Source organism: Gymnogyps californianus, chromosome 1 (assembly GCF_018139145.2).
Source record: "Gymnogyps californianus isolate 813 chromosome 1, ASM1813914v2, whole genome shotgun sequence".
Lineage (NCBI taxonomy): Eukaryota > Metazoa > Chordata > Aves > Accipitriformes > Cathartidae > Gymnogyps > Gymnogyps californianus.
The window spans coordinates 125,892,568-125,909,976 of NC_059471.1; the positions used below are offsets into that span (position 1 = coordinate 125,892,568).

General features: G+C 43.7%; 1 protein-coding gene across 2 annotated transcripts in view; it reads right to left on the reverse strand.

Annotated features, from left to right (window-relative positions):
- Positions 1-12: 12 nt before the first annotated feature.
- Positions 13-17,409, reverse strand: part of NME7 (NME/NM23 family member 7) — a 93,471-nt gene continuing 76,074 nt past the window's right edge. Inside the window, exons 11-12 of one of the 2 annotated variants that reach the window (XM_050898655.1) lie at positions 17,021-17,128; positions 13-73 (exon numbers count right to left, since the gene is read on the reverse strand). In XM_050898655.1, the coding sequence (XP_050754612.1) occupies positions 41-73; positions 17,021-17,128 (141 nt within the window). In that variant the 3' untranslated portion in view covers positions 13-40. Of the gene's footprint in view, positions 74-16,503; positions 16,695-17,020; positions 17,129-17,409 lie in introns of those variants that run through there. The other variant, XM_050898645.1, reaches the window with a different exon arrangement.

Sequence of the window (17,409 nt, forward strand, 5' to 3'; positions counted from 1 at the left end):
CTGTGTGCATGTCTTTTGCATTGGGTGAGGATGGAGGCTGTTAGTTGTCCAGAATCTTGAAGAAGTACTGCACCTGTTTCAAACAGAAAATACATCTTTATCATTCCCAGACCATCCCAGCTGAAGGTAGCTGAAATGTGTTAGGATTGCCTGAAATTGCTGTTCCCACCTGTGAGCAAAGGCGTTACACATCAGCTCTAGAACAGTGTGGTTTGGTGTTTGTTACTTGTTTTCCCCTCTCCCTGGGCTGCTTTAGAGGCTGCTGTGGCACACATGCCTGTGATCACACCAAAAGTCTTCAGTGTATTCACCATTAGTGCAAGTTCTCCATGTCAGGAGGCACAGGCCACACATTCTAGTAGTAACTACAGGTAAAAATGGTTTATCCTTAGCGTGGGTTAAAGCACCCACCAGCGCTATGTGCTGCAGGTCCAGAGGGGAGGGCACACACCGAAGTCACAAGCAGAAGAAACCGAGTTCATGGCAGCAACTTGTTCTGTGTTGCTGCTGGGCCAGTAGCTCGGTGCTGAGAATGGGCTGTGCCTGACAGGGCAGCTCAGATGTGATGAAATGTGGCAGCTGGCTTCCTGCAGGAGTCAAGATCTCTTGACGCTGCATGATGCAGATTACCAGGGAGAATGTCTCCGTGTAAAGTGACAAAACATGACTATCCTAGAGCAAGCTGCTTGATAAAGCCTGCCTCATCGGAATGCACGATACTGGAAAAGCAAGCTCCTAAACTTTTTGCTATTTGCTAGAAGGAAAAGCATAGTTACGGGACGCTATGGGGGTTAGCGTACACATTTGGCTGTTCCACGCTATTCCCAAGGAGCAGGAGGTAGTGGAAATCTCACCTGCAACTGTTTCATTTGCTGCTGTATGTTTATAGCGAGGCAAGGATTTAACAAAGATGCTGTGATGAAAGCACTAAAATACTCCCTGAAGGAAGCTCCACCTGCACAAGAGCTGCAGGAAAGCTGAGCCATTTTGGCTCCCAGCAATTGGTGGGTGTACTACTGCCACCATTTGGGGGGGGTTGCATGGCTCACAGTTTGGTAGGATCAGCTGTCCCAACAATTCAATTCTTAGGTGCATGGCCTGTGACAGTTTGAAAAAACCAAAACAAAACCACAACAACAAAAACCCCAAACTGCTTTATTTATAAAAGACCCAACTCACCGTTAGATAATTTATCTCCTTTTAATTTACTATATGAGCGCAAAGTCCAAGCACGAACTAGTAATACAGGTAATGGCTTATTCCAGGGGTTGGGACAAACATTGTAGAAAACATATGGTGCCTGTGTTGCCTTCAGCGAGCAAGTGTCAGAAGGGACTTGTGTAATGTACTGTTAGTAATGGCATATGAAATACAGCAAAAACAAACCTTTACACCGTGCCCTCCCCCCCCCCATCACTTTCTCATACCAAATCAGTGAAAGCGGGCTGGCCCACTCTGATCACTAATTAACTAGTCAGTAACAGCAGTAGCTACCCCAGCCACACCCTGCAGCCACCCACTGGAAAGACCCAACTATTCACAGGCCTCGTGACAACTCTGCTAACAAAGGGCCACACCCCACCACCCCGCCAAAAACAAAACAAAACAAAACAAAACCAAACCCACAACCCACATGGTCAGATGTGTGTGTATGTCGTCCCCCCCATTAGAAATGCTGCTGTAATTTGTCAGACCTGGTAGAGATACAGCATTAAAGGCTGCAGGATGGTTAGAAAAAAACGCAAACACCCAAACTCCAACATGCTCCCCCCCCCCCCCCCAACAAGCAGGTGTACACTTTTGGCTGGCCAGCCAGGCTGCCCAATAGCACCAGTACTTTTGGTACACAACAGACTTGATACTAAAATGACCTTTCAAAAACCACTGCTGACACAGCCTTGCTATGCTCAGTGGCCGGTCAAAAGCTGGGGGGGTGGTGCCAAGATGTGACATCTCATCAACCCAATTTAAAATTTGCATTGCTTTCAAGATTTTTTTTTTTTTTAAATCTGTGCTGTATTGCCTATGTAAAAGCTATTCTCAGGAAGACATCGCTTTCCTTACTGCCTAATAGGACATTACATTATAAACTGCCAGTTCAAACGTGTTGTTCTTTCTGCCAGATTGGCTCAACATAAGTATAATTGTAGCCATTGAAGTGAATTTTATCTCCCTTCTTGTTGATGTAGGACACCTGCATTTCAAGGTTAGAGAGACACACAAAAATACTAATAAAATAAAAAGCAGAGAGAGAGAGAGAGACACACACACATTTAAGGACAAGAACCTTTAAGGAACACTTGCACTAACACACACCAGCTACCAGTTTTACATCTCTGAGTGTTGGCACTTCTGGGCTTCTGTTCCTTGTTTGGCCGAGGGCAGCTGGCCGGCACAGGCCAGGCACGACCTGCGGCATGTGTGGGGAGCTGTGCCAAGAGCAAAGAAAAAGGCCAAGAGCAGCGGAGTCTGCTCTTTTGCGGATAGTAACTGGGCCCAGCCTCAGCCTGGGGCGCTGATACAGCTGCTGCCACTGCAGGCCCCATCTCTCCGAGATGGGGCAGGTTTAAAAGAGCTGCGTCAACTCCCACCGCTTCCTGCGCTACCTTGGCCAGAGCTGCCTGGCCTCCCCGGAGGTTAGGTAATGATGTGCCCCTGCAGCACACACTGATACAGGTGAATGCTGCCCTCGCCCAACTCCTGCTCACTTGCTGTTAGCAACAAAAGGCATTGCGCTATTTTAGTCCTTAAAAGCCCCTGGTTTTGTGCAACCAATTTTCCCAAGCCACGCTAAACAACCTCAGCTTACTTACAACCTATGGAAAACCTCTTGCTCCTCAATTAGCTTTTATTGGATTGTTGAAGATCCACGCAGACTGTACTGGCAAGGCTTGGACAGCAGAACAAGCACACTACGTATTGTATCATGTGCAAAACTAGGTGCCAGTATGTTCTCTTTATATATAATTATCTTTATGTGGCTCAGCTGCCACCCAGTTCCCAGTAAAACCAGTTAAGAGCTGGCATATCTGTGGTACACAGAAAGGATTCTTCTCTCCAAGAACCTCACACCCTCGGGAGCATGGCAGTGCTGGACAAGAAACACCAGAAATAAGGGCCATCCGTTATCCCACTCACATGACAACATGTACGGTGTTCTGCAGAAGAACCAAGACTGAGGATTTCAGCACTACCAAGAGATTTGGGGTGCCCAAATCTTGTGAGGCCCCAGCTGGAGACAGCTTGGAGAACCCCATTCTAAAAGCACCAGGTCCTTTTCCAAGGGGATCCAGGACTTGGAGGTACTTGCACCGAGCATCCAGATGGGGGTTAGGTATTCCAAAGCACTCTGTATTTTAGGAAATACAGTTACTCTCTTTCCCAGGGTTCAAGTATAGTATAAACCACAGAAAAGGGAGCTGTGCCTGTACAAAACATCTCAACAAGCCTCACAGTTGACCTAGGGCAAGGTCAGCTTCTCTGAGCCAAGCACACCTCTGGTCTCTTTACAGGACCCAAAGGTGGCAGAGGACAAACCCACACCAGGAACTGACCTGAAACCAACCAAACGCATTTCACAGATGCCACCCAAATGCCCTCCAAATGATGCTAACATCCAGGTGCTCCCCTCCTTCCCAGGGATGAAACAGGATTAAATTTAACATCAGTAGTCTCCTTACAGACCCCAGGAACCATCTACCTGCTTTATAGCACCCAGCTATGCCTGCTCTAGCTCCTGTTCAGGGACAAATAACAATAATGCTCAGGAAGTAATAACGGGTGAATAACTGTGACCTTCTGGCTCTGACCCTATAAACTGCTTCACCAAGGAGGAGCTGAGAGCTGCTTCAGTTCCATGAAGTTTTGCTTCAGTCACACACGCTCTCTGCAAAACTTGTGTTAATGAAGTTGGTCGCTCCCTCTGGGCACTTCCACGCGTTACCGCAAAGTTTCAGGAGTTAATACAGCAGGCAATAACAAAATCCAGTCTAATGTCCTGGCTGAGCACAAACAGTTATCATCTGAACAATGTGTGCCCTAAGAGCATGGAGAGGCCAGGCACACACACACCCCCACCAAAAAAAAAGGCAGCAAATCAAGTGAGGCAGCCAGTCTTCCAAGGGAGAGCAAAAGGTCTTGGTAGTAACACAGGACAGGCACAAACTGTCCTGAAGATTTCAAGTGTAAGAATTACAGACACCTACAATTTCATTCTCCTTCTGCCCAGAAAACAAAGCAAAAAGCAGTGCTGATGAGAGGTGCCAGCTGAGCAGCTTTGGAGTCAGAGCTTTTGTCTACAGAAGGACAGACCAAGGTACACCTTGAACGGTACCAGCATATCATACAGGCAGCATTACAGCTTGCCTCAAAGAAAACCCCGGCATTGAAAGGGTACCTCAACATTCATGGTCCATTCCCCTTGTTCCCTTGAGCTGGCAGTTTTTGGCAAGAGACCCTGTTAGTATCATTCGTGGCAGAAGCAAGGGGGCTGACGGGGAGACACACTAGTAGGAAATATGCTGAGATCACAGATTCACTTCTCATCCATCACCAGAAAGATGACGGCAATTTCAGTCTTTCCTCATCTCTGCCGAACCAAAACTGGCAGCCGGGAGATGGAAGGCTTTTTCATCCCTGTATTCATTCAGAGCCTGTCAGTCATCTCAGTGCCTTTCACGCAGCTGGACACTCACCAGTACCCTCTCCCCAAAATCACCACAAAACTGTATCTCCTTGGTTCAGCATAGGTATCCAGGCACATGATCCAGAGATTCTTTGCTGACTGAACATTTCAGCATCAGTACACTCTCCCTAAACACTTAGGTCTTACAATTTTTTACAGGTTATCTCAGTTTGAGGTCACTAGTAGGAATCAAAAATCTCTCTTTGTCTATTACTCTTGGTTTGTACATCAGCATGAACCTTCCAACTCTGTTAGCAAGTACACTTGCTAACATCTAAAATGCATCTCAGATACGGTTGACTCAGCTGACTCATACGACTAAATCATTAGATTAACACACCGAAAACCCATGGATTCATACCATCCTTCCAGCCACGAGCAGTCCAGAAATAAAAATGGTTGTCAAAGAAGAGGATCTACTTACTCACTGTATTATTTGTTCTGAAAATAAAGAATTATTTTCCCACATGAACCTGAAGGGGGTTTAGTCCCAGGAAGTTTGTTCAAAAAAAGAGGAAAGTTAGTCACTCCTGCCTCTCTCTCAAGCGTCACGCACTGTAAGAAATAAAGCCAGTCAGGCTGCCCAAGGCAGAACAATTTGTACACATGCACTTCAACTGTCCAAGTTACTTTCTTAAGTATAACTGGGACAAAAACCCCTGTGCACCAAAAATTAAAACTTTGCAATGGAAGGTTTTATTAAAGAAACACTACAGGATAACATAGAGTGCATTCTGCTTTTATGCTATGTGCTGCTAGCACAGTCACCTCAAACACTGCGTATGGTTATGAACAACTCTGAAAATACAGTGAAAGAGAAGGGCAAGGGAAGCTATTTGGAAATAGTACCATAAAATAAAAGATTAGAGAAATCCGATTTCCAAACAGGATGTAAATGAGAGGACAAGACAATAATTCATTACACCACAATCCAAACACCAAGAAAGCGAGTTTCATGCTATTTACTCTGTAACACTACAAGAAAAATTAGTGAACACAAAAACTTATTTAAAAAACCAAAGTGTTGTTTTTACATCGTACATAACTATTGTGCTGACTCAGACCACTAATTTCTGAAGTACAGATACTTCTAGATTTAATAAGAAGGTACAGGTTCACTGAATCTCCCCACTCCACGTCATAAGCCAACGGCTCAGTAGCTGCGGCTGAACATATTAGCCCAGGTCTCTCCCACCAGGAGCTCTACTCCTCCTTTAGCAACATCTTTGGTCGCCATCAGAAGAGATCACTGGCCTGGTAGAGCCACTGGAATGAAATAAAGTGAAAGGTCCTGGGTCCCATCACACATGAAAAACTACAACATAACAGAGAGTACTGCTTTCCCAAGGATCCCAAGCAGCTCACTGAGTCACCACGATCACTGCCTCTGCACTTCACGCTTATCTTGAGGGACACTTGCCTGCCTCAAAATTGGGAGCTCCTGTGGAGCTCTTGTATGATGCCTTTGAACCAGTCAGCTTAGGTACAGACAAGACGCTAGGCGCACCACCACCGATGTCCATGCAAGCTGCAAACACATCCTGAACACTGGATAAAAACACTGAAAAGGGCCCCTGCTGCTAGCACCTGAAATATCTAAGTAAAGCCTGGTTTGGATGTGTTCATACAAGCCACAGGCATTGTGGGGACTCCTTGCCAATGCTGAGCTAAGGCTCTCCAGCCTACTCAGAGAGCACTGAAAGTCATGGTCCTCACGAGCTACCAGATTATGGCCAATAGAGGAGGAAGTGGTCGCAGAGAGAGAACAAGAACGTGTTTCCACTCACATCATGGATTCAAGCGAGGATGTAAGCAACAAGCAAATAAATGAAGTAGAAAGCAGCCAGCATTTAAAGGTCTTCCTGAGCAACCAAGATGTTCTGCAGGGTAGTATTTGGCCAGAGGACCCAACAGGCTACACCTGGCAGCAGAGTAAAAGTTAAAACAGATAAGACAGCAACAAAATATCCTGAAAAAACCCAACCAAACAAAAGCACCACCTGGTCCACAAGTAGCGGCCTTGCATGCACCATCACAGGCTCCTGTGTAGACTGTGGCTCCCTGTGCCAGTAGGAAACATGCCACCAAACTAATGGCATAAATTCCCCCAGCGTAGTGCTCGAAGTACCTTCTGAGCAACGTCACTGAATCTAGAAAGCTCCACTCCCCTGTGGAATGGGTCAATATTAAGAGGCCAAAAGCTTGTTTCAAGTCTCAGCAGCCCTCTGCAATTTCAACCCTCCTGCTGTGTGCTAAACCATGTACCGTCACGACAGGACTAGACTCTTGACACTTGAGTGACCAAGTTCCTATTCAATAGCTGGACTGAGTAAGGCAGCTACCAGAGAAGGCCCACAGTTCCTGGTTTGTGGCTGGATAGTCCTGGCACATTGTCTCTCCCCAGCAGAACAGCAGTAACTACCACTGACACCAACGCGGAAAGAAACTTGCCCACTTAGCAACTCTGGCCACTTAAGAGAATTGCCTCTTGCTCAGAGACTTGCCTACATATCTCAGTATCTCTCAGATATACTTGTAGATACATCATGCCTGCCTATATGCCAATGCACTCAGGGTTAAAGAGGAAGAGGGAGAATCCAGCTCTTACTGAAACCAGAAGATGCTCGGTGACTTCGGGGAGCCCTAGACTACAGCCAGCACCCTTTCAGGTGACCACTGCCATCTTGTTCTGTGTTTGCACAGCTGCTAGCACAAGACCGTCACAGCCAATGTCTAAGCCCTCAGTTTTATCACAACACAAAACCAATACTGGTATGACACTACACTTTGAATAACTCGTTATTATTACTTATGAAAGAAGAAGTGGTTTCTAGAGCTTGATAAACTCTTAACTCAAGATATCCCACAGTGTTAGCATCTATGAGAGAGAGGGAATCTTGTTCATGGTCTTCTATCCATATTAACATGTTTGGCTTTGGTTTTTTCCTCCCATGTTCCACATACATTTCCACACATGTATGCAGATAGTTGACTTAAATTCTCCTCTTAATTACTGCTAGTTTACAGTAGTCAGTCAAGGAAGTTGCATTGATAAAGGAAGGGGTAAACCCCACACAGAAAGTACCAATATAGCTAATCATTTGCCTATTTGACCTCTGAGAGAGAGGTGGGAGGTGCAACTGGATGAGGTCAATAATAGGAATCCACGTAAAAATATATTTACATCCCACAGCAGTGTGTGCTACAGGACAACAGTGCTTCTCTCACCCCCAAAAAAGGTGCAGGACCCCTTGCTCAAGAAACGAAAGGACATTCTGAGCTTCTACGTGACTGTGTAACTACAGTGTCCTCTTACTGCTTTTGCTGTATAAGCTATTCCCCTGGGCTTTTTTCTCTTCTTTGCTGTAGTCTGCCCATCGTGCAGCTGAGTTGCAGCTCAATTGTTGCTATGCTTCAGCTGAAGGAAAAGGGGTAATGGAAAGAGGACCTGGGATTTTTGGTTCAAAATGAGAACATGCCAAGGGAAAGAAAGAAGGCAGCAGCCTCAAAGACACAAACTGGGCCTCAGATGAGTTATCAAGAAGTGTCACGCCTTCCCTCTGCCTTGACCTCCCCTCCACAAAATTACCTTGCTCAGCGCAACACAAACACGTGCCAAAAGCCAAGCCCTGTTTATCACGTAGGTTACCTTCAGGATCAGGTGAAACTTAAAGAGCTTTGGGAGCTGCTTGGTTCACACTCGTTAACTTCTCTCTGGCACTTATAAACCTCAGACTTGGCAGAACAAGGGGCAATTGGACCTCGGATCTTACCCAGAAGTGGAAGCACAAGAGCTGAACTATTTCACAACTCTGTTTAAACAAGTTTCTAGTTTAGTTTGCCTGTCTGCCCACAAGTATAATAATTATACAACCTATGTTCAAAATTAGGCTGCAAGTGACCTAATAATACCATAATTTATTTTTTTTTAAAAAGAGAAATCACCAACATATGTTCAAAATCCATCCCTCTATTATTGCTATTTTTAATTTCTCTTCAGATAGGCCTAGGCAAAAAGATTACTTAATTCTCTGTACAAGTATACATACAGCATGAGGAAACGTTGTCAGACAGAATTCCAGTGCTGGCTAACATCCTCTGATATGCAAAACCACCACCAAATAAGATGAAGTTTTCCTACACTCCAGATTCTTTCCAACCTGTTCCCACAGCTGTTGGATAAAAAGTCTCAGAAAGTTAAAATGGAAAAGCACTTGAATCATAATAACCATTATCTGACAGATCTCTCTAGAAATCATTTTGTACCAGGAGAGACTGAAATTTCCAACTGACATTCAAAAATAGCTACTGCTTTGATGAAAACTTGCAAAAAACCCCGCCAAAAACCAGCCTCACCCAAACCCTCCAATTTTTTATTTCTTTTCACTGGAGATGATTAAAAGCATCTTACCCTGGATTATGCAGCTCAGTATGGGCCCCTAATAAAAGACTTCATTGCAAAATTGCCGTATGACTGAGTGAAACAATGGCTTCTTTATTAATATTTTAAAGACTCCTGAGGGAAATGCTGTACAGCTGAAATGCCCTCAGTGAAAGGTTCATTGCCATGCTATGCACTTCTGCTGTCTAATGTTTTACAAGCTGCGCTGCCCTGTGAATGGGGAGAGTTAGTTCTCAGCTGGTAGAAGCAGCTTGCATAATACCAGACAAGTTAATCGGTAACAAGCAATGCAGGAGACCTTTGTTCCGAGTGTGACATACACAAATTCCACACTAAGCACATTGACGCTTCTGAGAGTTACTCATTGACATGCTTTATTAAATTGCTTGGACTATACCTTGATGCACCAAAAAGATTAGTTTAACAGAGCTGCATCCCTCTGATGCCTTCCATCTAAACTGTCGCACTATAACCTCAACTCACGGATCAGCTCACTACTGGTACGAAGGCATCTCCAGGGTGGATGATAGCAAGCACCTTGCAGCATGCCCACACGTCGAGTCAATGGCAGTAGGCAGGCAAGGAAGCAGCAAACAGAAAAACGCAAGTTGGCAGCCAGCAGAGCACTTCTGTAACAGGACTCTGTTCTTATGGAAATGGTTATGGGAAGCATTTGTTGTGTCCCCCTGCTGCAAGGCGAGTGCCCCCCTGTCCACTCCGAACAGCTTGCTAAAACACCACCCTCCCCCCAGCCTCCCTGAATAAAGGCAAAGGGAAAGGAGGCATAAGCGTGCTTCTCCTGGCACCATTTGGAATGCCAGACCAAGGACAGTTGGCTTCTAGCAGGTGGAAGACAAGCTGCACCAAAAGCCCAGGAGCAGCACAGCTCCTCAGAGCATTTAGTTAATACCAAGTCTGAGGAAAATGATGCTGGTTTTCATCACCCACAGCACTTGTCCGTACAAAACACATCTGCTGAACTGGCCCATCCTGTCACTGCTTATCGTACGACATCACCTCCCATCTCCCCACAGCTGGATCCAGCCAGCTGAACTTCCAGTGCCAGAACTTGTGCGAGTCTCTGTCCGTCAGACCACCACAGCTGATCTGTACAGCTAGAGGATATTACTCGTTTGCTTAAATGCCTTAGAAACATTAAGCCAGTCTCACTGGTGCGAGGCTGAGCAAGGGAAAGAAGAGCTTCCAGCAGTACTTTGCACAGTCTGCCAGTCCCCAGCCTCACTCTCGAACGCCACTGCATAGCTGAAATTCAAAGAAGTGACAGGGAAAAAACCAACCATCATGACAGCTCTCTCAGAAGACAAACAAAACCCACTTTTCTTTGATAACAGCAAAATCATCCCCCTTTGATAGGTTATTTTCATGTCTGTGGATGCCACAAATAGCTCTGAGGCAAGGGAGAAGGCCAGCAGATGATACTCGAGGAGGTCCTTGCTACTGCCTGGCTGGAAAGCTGCCCATGACACTGAAAACTGACACATTTCCCTCCACAGTCCCAATGCCCAAGGTGGAGCCTGACGGCACCCAGCAGCCATGTGGAGGCATGCGCGCAGCACCCTGAGGAGTCAGTGGAAAGAGCGCCCGTGGGGACGCAAGACTGAGAAGGCAGTTGGCACATCCTCCACTCCCATGAAACTGGCTTAACAGCCTACCCCCCTCTGCAGTTTCACACATAGCCTACCAAACACGCAAAGGCACATGTAAGCACACTCCCACAGCAATTGCCATGTTATTGTCCACTAGAAGAATTACTCACCTAGTAACAGCATCTTTGCTGGCAACAGGGAGAAGGTTATTTCACCCAGAACTCAAATTTTACCCATCCCACAGCAAATCCTTTTTCAGGCATATCTTACTGCGGGCAGCATCCTCTCCCTCTATGTATAAGTACACACACACATATACATGTATGACTATTAAGCATTTTTTAATTATGCAAAGAAACCCCATGAGACTGACTGATTACCCAAACACCATGGCATAGGAACATAAAGCTAGCATGGGTGGCTCAGACACAGCAGGCTGCACCGCAATGGAGAAACCTTTCAGGTTACCCCAGATGTGTGCTGTCTATCGTCCCCAGAGTGTTTTGCTGAAGTAGAAATGCCTTTACGGAACTGCTCACAAAAAAAAATACCTTGAACTGCACAGTATGAGCAACAATTTACAGGCAGAGCATGCCAAAACCCAGAAATACTGGTTTTGTTATAACTGCAGGTCTAGGCTACCAGGTTTTTTAATGGTTGCAGATTATGTGGATTCCTGCATATCTGAAAGGTACTCAGCCACTTGAGACCCAACGCACTGAGGTGTGTGTACAGCACCACCTCCTGTGGAAAGTTTTACTCACTGTACTTCCAAGTAATGTGAATCAGGCCTTCACTGACTAATTTTTAATTTGGCTTCACTTCTTTAAGCAGGCACATAAACCGTGAAGTCTGGTAGCCACAACACCTTGTATCAAGTACTTCGATTAAAACTAGTCCAGGAATGACTAATTTCACAGAAACTTGTTTTATCTAGAGATTGATGATTCATCAGATCCAATGGTTTGCAAGCTTCTATTTCAACAAGATATTTATCAGAAATGTTCCTCAGGTGGTGAGTTGAGAAACAGAATCATCTTTTACCACATGTACATGAAAGACACAAATGCAAAACCATCTCTAGTCTGTTAAATAGAGCACGCACTTGGCATATAAAACATGCATGTTCCAGTCCTTGCCCTACCTGACTCAGAAGGAACGTGAATGCAGGTGAGTACTGTAATTGTTTGCTTGCTCCAAATAGTACCTGCTTTATACAAAATAAAAAAAAAACCAACTGACAAGAGGTAGAGCAGTACCTGCTTTGGATGTGGGAAACAAATGCAAACCCCTGCTCTGAATGAATGTCCTACGCAACATCAACTGATCAGAAAAATTAAGAAACTGCTGGTTTAGCCTTCACTCATGAAACTTCATAATTTCATAAATATTCCATCGCTATCAGTCTCCCTTCTCTCCTTCCTCCTTTCTTTCCTCTCCCCATTAAAATAGGAAACTGATGACAAGGCTGAGAAAACGGACTGTTCTGAGCTATTCGTGTCTACCCATTGTCACTTGTGAAAATACATTTTGTACTGATACAAGGACATGCAAGTCTATGAAGTGAATAAATAAGTGCCTGACCCAGTAAGTTAAAGAGCTCATCCAAGAGGCTTCAGGGCAATATTCACCCCCCTCCTGTATCACTAAACTAGGAATAAAAGAAGCAGTTACAGCTTTACAACTGAAAATACACTGATTTCTCCACTGTGACCAGCTGCATTTTAGGCTCAACTGCATCTCCCCTCCTCTCTTGAGCCAAAGTGAGTTATTCATTAATTCTGGTATGCTTTAGTCACTGCCTAAAACGTGAAGTAGTTTGTAGAACAAAGACAGGAGTTAAGGGTCAAACTGGTGGGAGCAAGTGCTGGTATTTGCTTTTGGGGTTTTTTTGTTTGTCTGTTCGAGGGTTTTTTAAGATCAAAAGTGAACTTTCCTTTTTCCAGGTCCACGGAAAAGAGGTCTAACAAAAAAACATTGAAAAACCGCTGTACTACATTAATTAAATATAGTGTTCTAAAACTAGGTGCACAAGCTGACCCTTATTTAGTTAATTAGTCCTTGCTGTTCCTGAGACAGCGTTGTTCTCTCTCCTTTCCCCGAGTACTTGTTGGTCATGATTTTTGGGAGAAAGGTCACTACCTTGCCCTTCCTAGTAACTGTCAACTAAGTATGAACCACCAAAGTCACCTAGAGTTTGGCTATTAACTTCAGCAAGCATTTGATCTAGCCCTCAATTACCTATCTCATCTCCTCTAAGAAGTCTCCATTTGTGGACAATCAGACAGCAGCTGACATCGCAAACACTTTTCAAATTTCAGTTAGATCTTAAACTGTGGGTGATGAAAACTGCAGAGAAGGGTGGAAAAAACTTAAAATAAGCAGTATCTGGCACTAAGGATACCTCACTGACTCCTCAGAAAAGCACCAGTGTGTTCCCTTCTACGCAGGAACACGCGTTTATTGTGCTTCCATAAATACTGTGCATTTAAGGCCCATGATAGGATAGTAGGTCAACCAGATATCTCCCCTTTCCATCTCCATTTGGTTCTGGAAGTTCAAAAGTCACAAAACCAATTAACACATAGACCAACCTATTCAGCTTCCTATCCACAAAGTGGCAACAGCAGCAGTCCCTTTGACCATCTTGCTTCCAAGGTCCTTTGGGTGTTGCTGACCCTGCAGATGTGCACACAGAACATGTGACCACCACAGAGTCAGGACTGCGGCAGGGACCTCTAATAAGCTGCTTTAGCATTAACAGCATAAGTAGTCCACATGCCAGCCAAACAGACACAGCTAAGGCTTGCTTTGTACAAACCCACTGGGCTCAATTCAAGCTCAGAGATACTGGGACTTCCACTCTGCAGCCCTTAGACCTGTAAGGAGAGGCTGCACTGGCAACGGGAACCTCTGGAAAAGGATGATTCAGCCATCAAACATGGACAAGGTCATACAGAAGCTCTGAATCAAAGGCAGTAAACATCTTTATTCACAGTGTATCAGACTGGCTCTGCCTGCTGTTGGGCTGTAACAGTTCCCTGAGGTCTACCTCTCTGGTTCACCAAAAGTTTCAGAAAGCTTACATCACAGCAGCCTCTCTCCAAGAAAGCTTACTGGGTTTCAGAAGAGTAATTAAGCTATTTCCCATTCTGGGAAAAAAAACAAACCACCAAACCACCACCACCACAACAACAAACAACCCCAAACCAAAAACAAACAAACAAACCAAAAAACAAACCAAAAAGAAACCCACGAAACACCAAAACCAAGCAACCAACCAACCCACCCCCCAAAAAACCCCACCAACGTATATGTAGTGTGAATTGGGAGGGGAAAAAGTGTTAGAAATTTTGTGTCATTATTTGTGAAAATGATTCTGCCATTTGCTTTCTAAAATTTGTTGCATTTAGTATTTTATTTTGGAGAAGAGAAATATAAATCAGAACATCTTCATACAGAATTTCAGAGCCAAAATTCTTTCATGCCAAAATTTGAAAAGTGGCTTAGCCAAGCTCAGATAAAATCAGCACTAGAGTTAGAAATGAAACTCTGGAGTTCCAAGCTTTTGTGCCTGAATTCAGATTGCCAAACTTACCTTTCATGAGCAAAACAGGAGTGCAAGAATTTGCTTATAGGCTGGTTTTTGGAGCTATACTGGGTAGTAACTGCAGCAGAGTATTAACACTGTACAAAAAACAATGCCACCTGAAGAAAGGAAAGAGACTGCTAGGGATGAATTACTTTTCTTTAGGGTTTTAAAAAGGATCCTTCATCTTTGTAGTATAAATCTAGTAGGTCAGATTTCTCTCTGAAATTTACTCCAGACTCCTCCTCTACTAATCAGTTGTCCTGCAATGATACTGTAAAGCTTTTATAGCAACAGTAGCATTAACATCTCAGCAACAGCAACATCTCCTACCAGAACATGGACATAAAGAACACATACTAACTCCAAATCGGAAGAAGCAGGTTCCACTGCGCCAACATAGCCGAGGTCATTCTCCTCAATAACAAATGCCTTACCTATCTCTGAATTCACTTCCTCTGAGGCTGAGAATAATTGCTCTGTTAAACTCAGCATATTAAAATATTCAGTCATCCATTAAAGAATAAGAACATTCACTACCATTTACTGAACTTCTTAAAATTTTACTTCTTAAAAATGTTAGTCTGGCTCAGTTTCCTTCTATGGTTGTCTTGCATGCCATACAGTCACTCTACTCTAGCCCAGCATGTACAGCACTGTTACAGTTATTGGGGCTGAGGTGGGAGAAAGGTCTGGTTTCTGCTTGCCAGCAAATGAGGCCTCTATGACTGGATTTGAATTCCTCTCACAGAAAAGCTCACTGAGGAGAAAGTCCTTCCCAAGGATGATCTCCGTTTATACTGTATCGTTTCTTTTTCATCAGTTGTGACAAGCCCTGGCACTTAAGCAAACCCAGAGGTTATTTTTTATTTTGCTTACCTAAGTTTTCAGGCAACTACATTTCTTACAGAACACAGATCTAAAGATACTCCAAGAATTAAAGTGTTAGCAGTAAAAAGGTTTCTATAGTTTACATTATAATGCTTATTTGCCAAGCAATCAGAATGAAACATTCACTGCTTTATTTACTCATTAAATAACATTGACCGATGTCCTTTACAACTGCTGGCTTAACCTGGACTGTTACAGAAGAAACTACAGACAGATGAAGAGCCACATTCTGTGCACAATTAAGCCTACGGCAAAAAAAGATTTTAGACCCCTCTCCCAAAAAAGATACAATCAATAAATGACTGTTAAAATGACCAGTCTGCAATGGGGACTGCAAAGTGTGTTGTCAGAGTAATACTAGATCAAGAAGTTAGCTTATGATTCAGCTGTGGGATTCCAAGGACAAACACATGTAGTGGAGACCTTGAGAAAGAACTCCAGCCTCAATTTTTGTTTTGGAGAAGCAATTCAACTGCTTTGTTCCCCCCACCTCACTTATAGTAGCTGTAAACTCAATTTAAACAACTAGCAAAATGGGCTTATACCTGCCTTGCACCAGCATAAAGGAGACAGACTGTGGACACGAGAGAGAGAACTCTGCTGAAGTACTAAAATGCTCTGTGAGTGTTGGTGAGACTTTCATTTTTCCCTTGCAGGCTATGCCTTTTTTTCTGCCGCCATTGAAAAGCCACGACTGAGGGATTTTAGGCATGCAGTGACAAATACCTATTTGCTTGTTTAACTCCAGTCCCTTTGGGCAGAAACTAGAAGTTGTCAACTTTTAATGACAGCTTGGAAATGGTTTAAAAAGCTGCAACTTTGTTGATACTGGCTGCCATTCTCAGTGTTGAATTTCACTAGTCTATTCCTTAAACTAGATGCAATTTCCTGGCAAACAGCACTTTAACGCACAGATCTGATTTTATTTCATGAAGGAAGATGGTGACACAGTACGCTCTTCCTCTCCTCAACGAAAACACCATTTTGGCAGTGCAAAATTATCCAAGCTAGGAAAACTCTTGCTGCTCCATTATTCTGCTACAGTCTGACAGCACAACACTCACAAATACATGTAGACAGTAAAACAGAAGCTATGCATGCGCTGGAAAAACATCTGCATTGACACAGAGATCCATCCAAGATATGCTTACACACCGCTTCAACACCCTTGTACAGACCTTAGTTTTGAGGCATGGAATTAAGTGAGTGAGCTTGTTCTGGTTTTCATAGTGAGTACTTCTGTCTTTATAAACTCCCTTAATTTAACATTTTCCCATTTTATTGAACTTTAATAAAAGCATACAAAGCCAAAATCAGATCATAATTAGTAAGTTAATATAAAACACAGGAAATACCAACTGATGTGCATAATTATGACTGTCTAGAAATAAACCTGGACCCTACCTGGAGAATTTGAATCCCTAGTGCCTGTAATATTCCAAGCCCCACACAAGCTCACTATAGAGACAATACAGATCAGGAGTCATGGTGGTCATCCAAGAAAGGGCTAAGAAGGTGTCCCTGCAGAAGCAATGTTAGGTGCTGATATCCACTCCCAAGGTCACATTCAGGTCAAAGAGAAGACTCTTGACTTTCATTTCATTAAATACTTCATTGTACTATATCCACTCAAGAAAACTGCATGGATTAATTTTTTACAGTATCAGAATTAACTGAGTTAAATGCCCTTAATAAACTCTTTGCTTTTGTTTCTAGTTGATCACTGGTCTCCAACACAGGTACTCCACATATAAAACACTTCAACAGCTCAAAACAGTGTCAAGCATAGCTTTTCACTTTAAAACTTCCTATCACATAAAAGCACATGTTTGTCTAGCAGGTCTTACCTCCAGAAGTCCATCTTCAGGTAGGTCTGTGCAGTGGACAGCATTCTGAATCTTGTTCTTCCCAAAGACAGCACGCAGAGTTCCAGGTCGGAGATGACGGGCTATTTCCTATTGAACACATGAAAACCAAAAGACCTTTGTGAACCACACTGTTCCTTTATATTGTGGATGCAATAGAATCTTATAAAGTAAAACATTATTGTGCTATTAATATATGTGTGGTACACTATAAAAGAAAAAGAAGAGGGAAATTCCAGCTTGCATTACACACATACACAACTGCTAAAAAACCATGACCAAGATTGTCAAAACTGACTGCTTGAAATTGGGCCAATCAAGCCACCTTGGGTGAAATGCAGGACCCTTCATATTACAGATATACCTTCCTG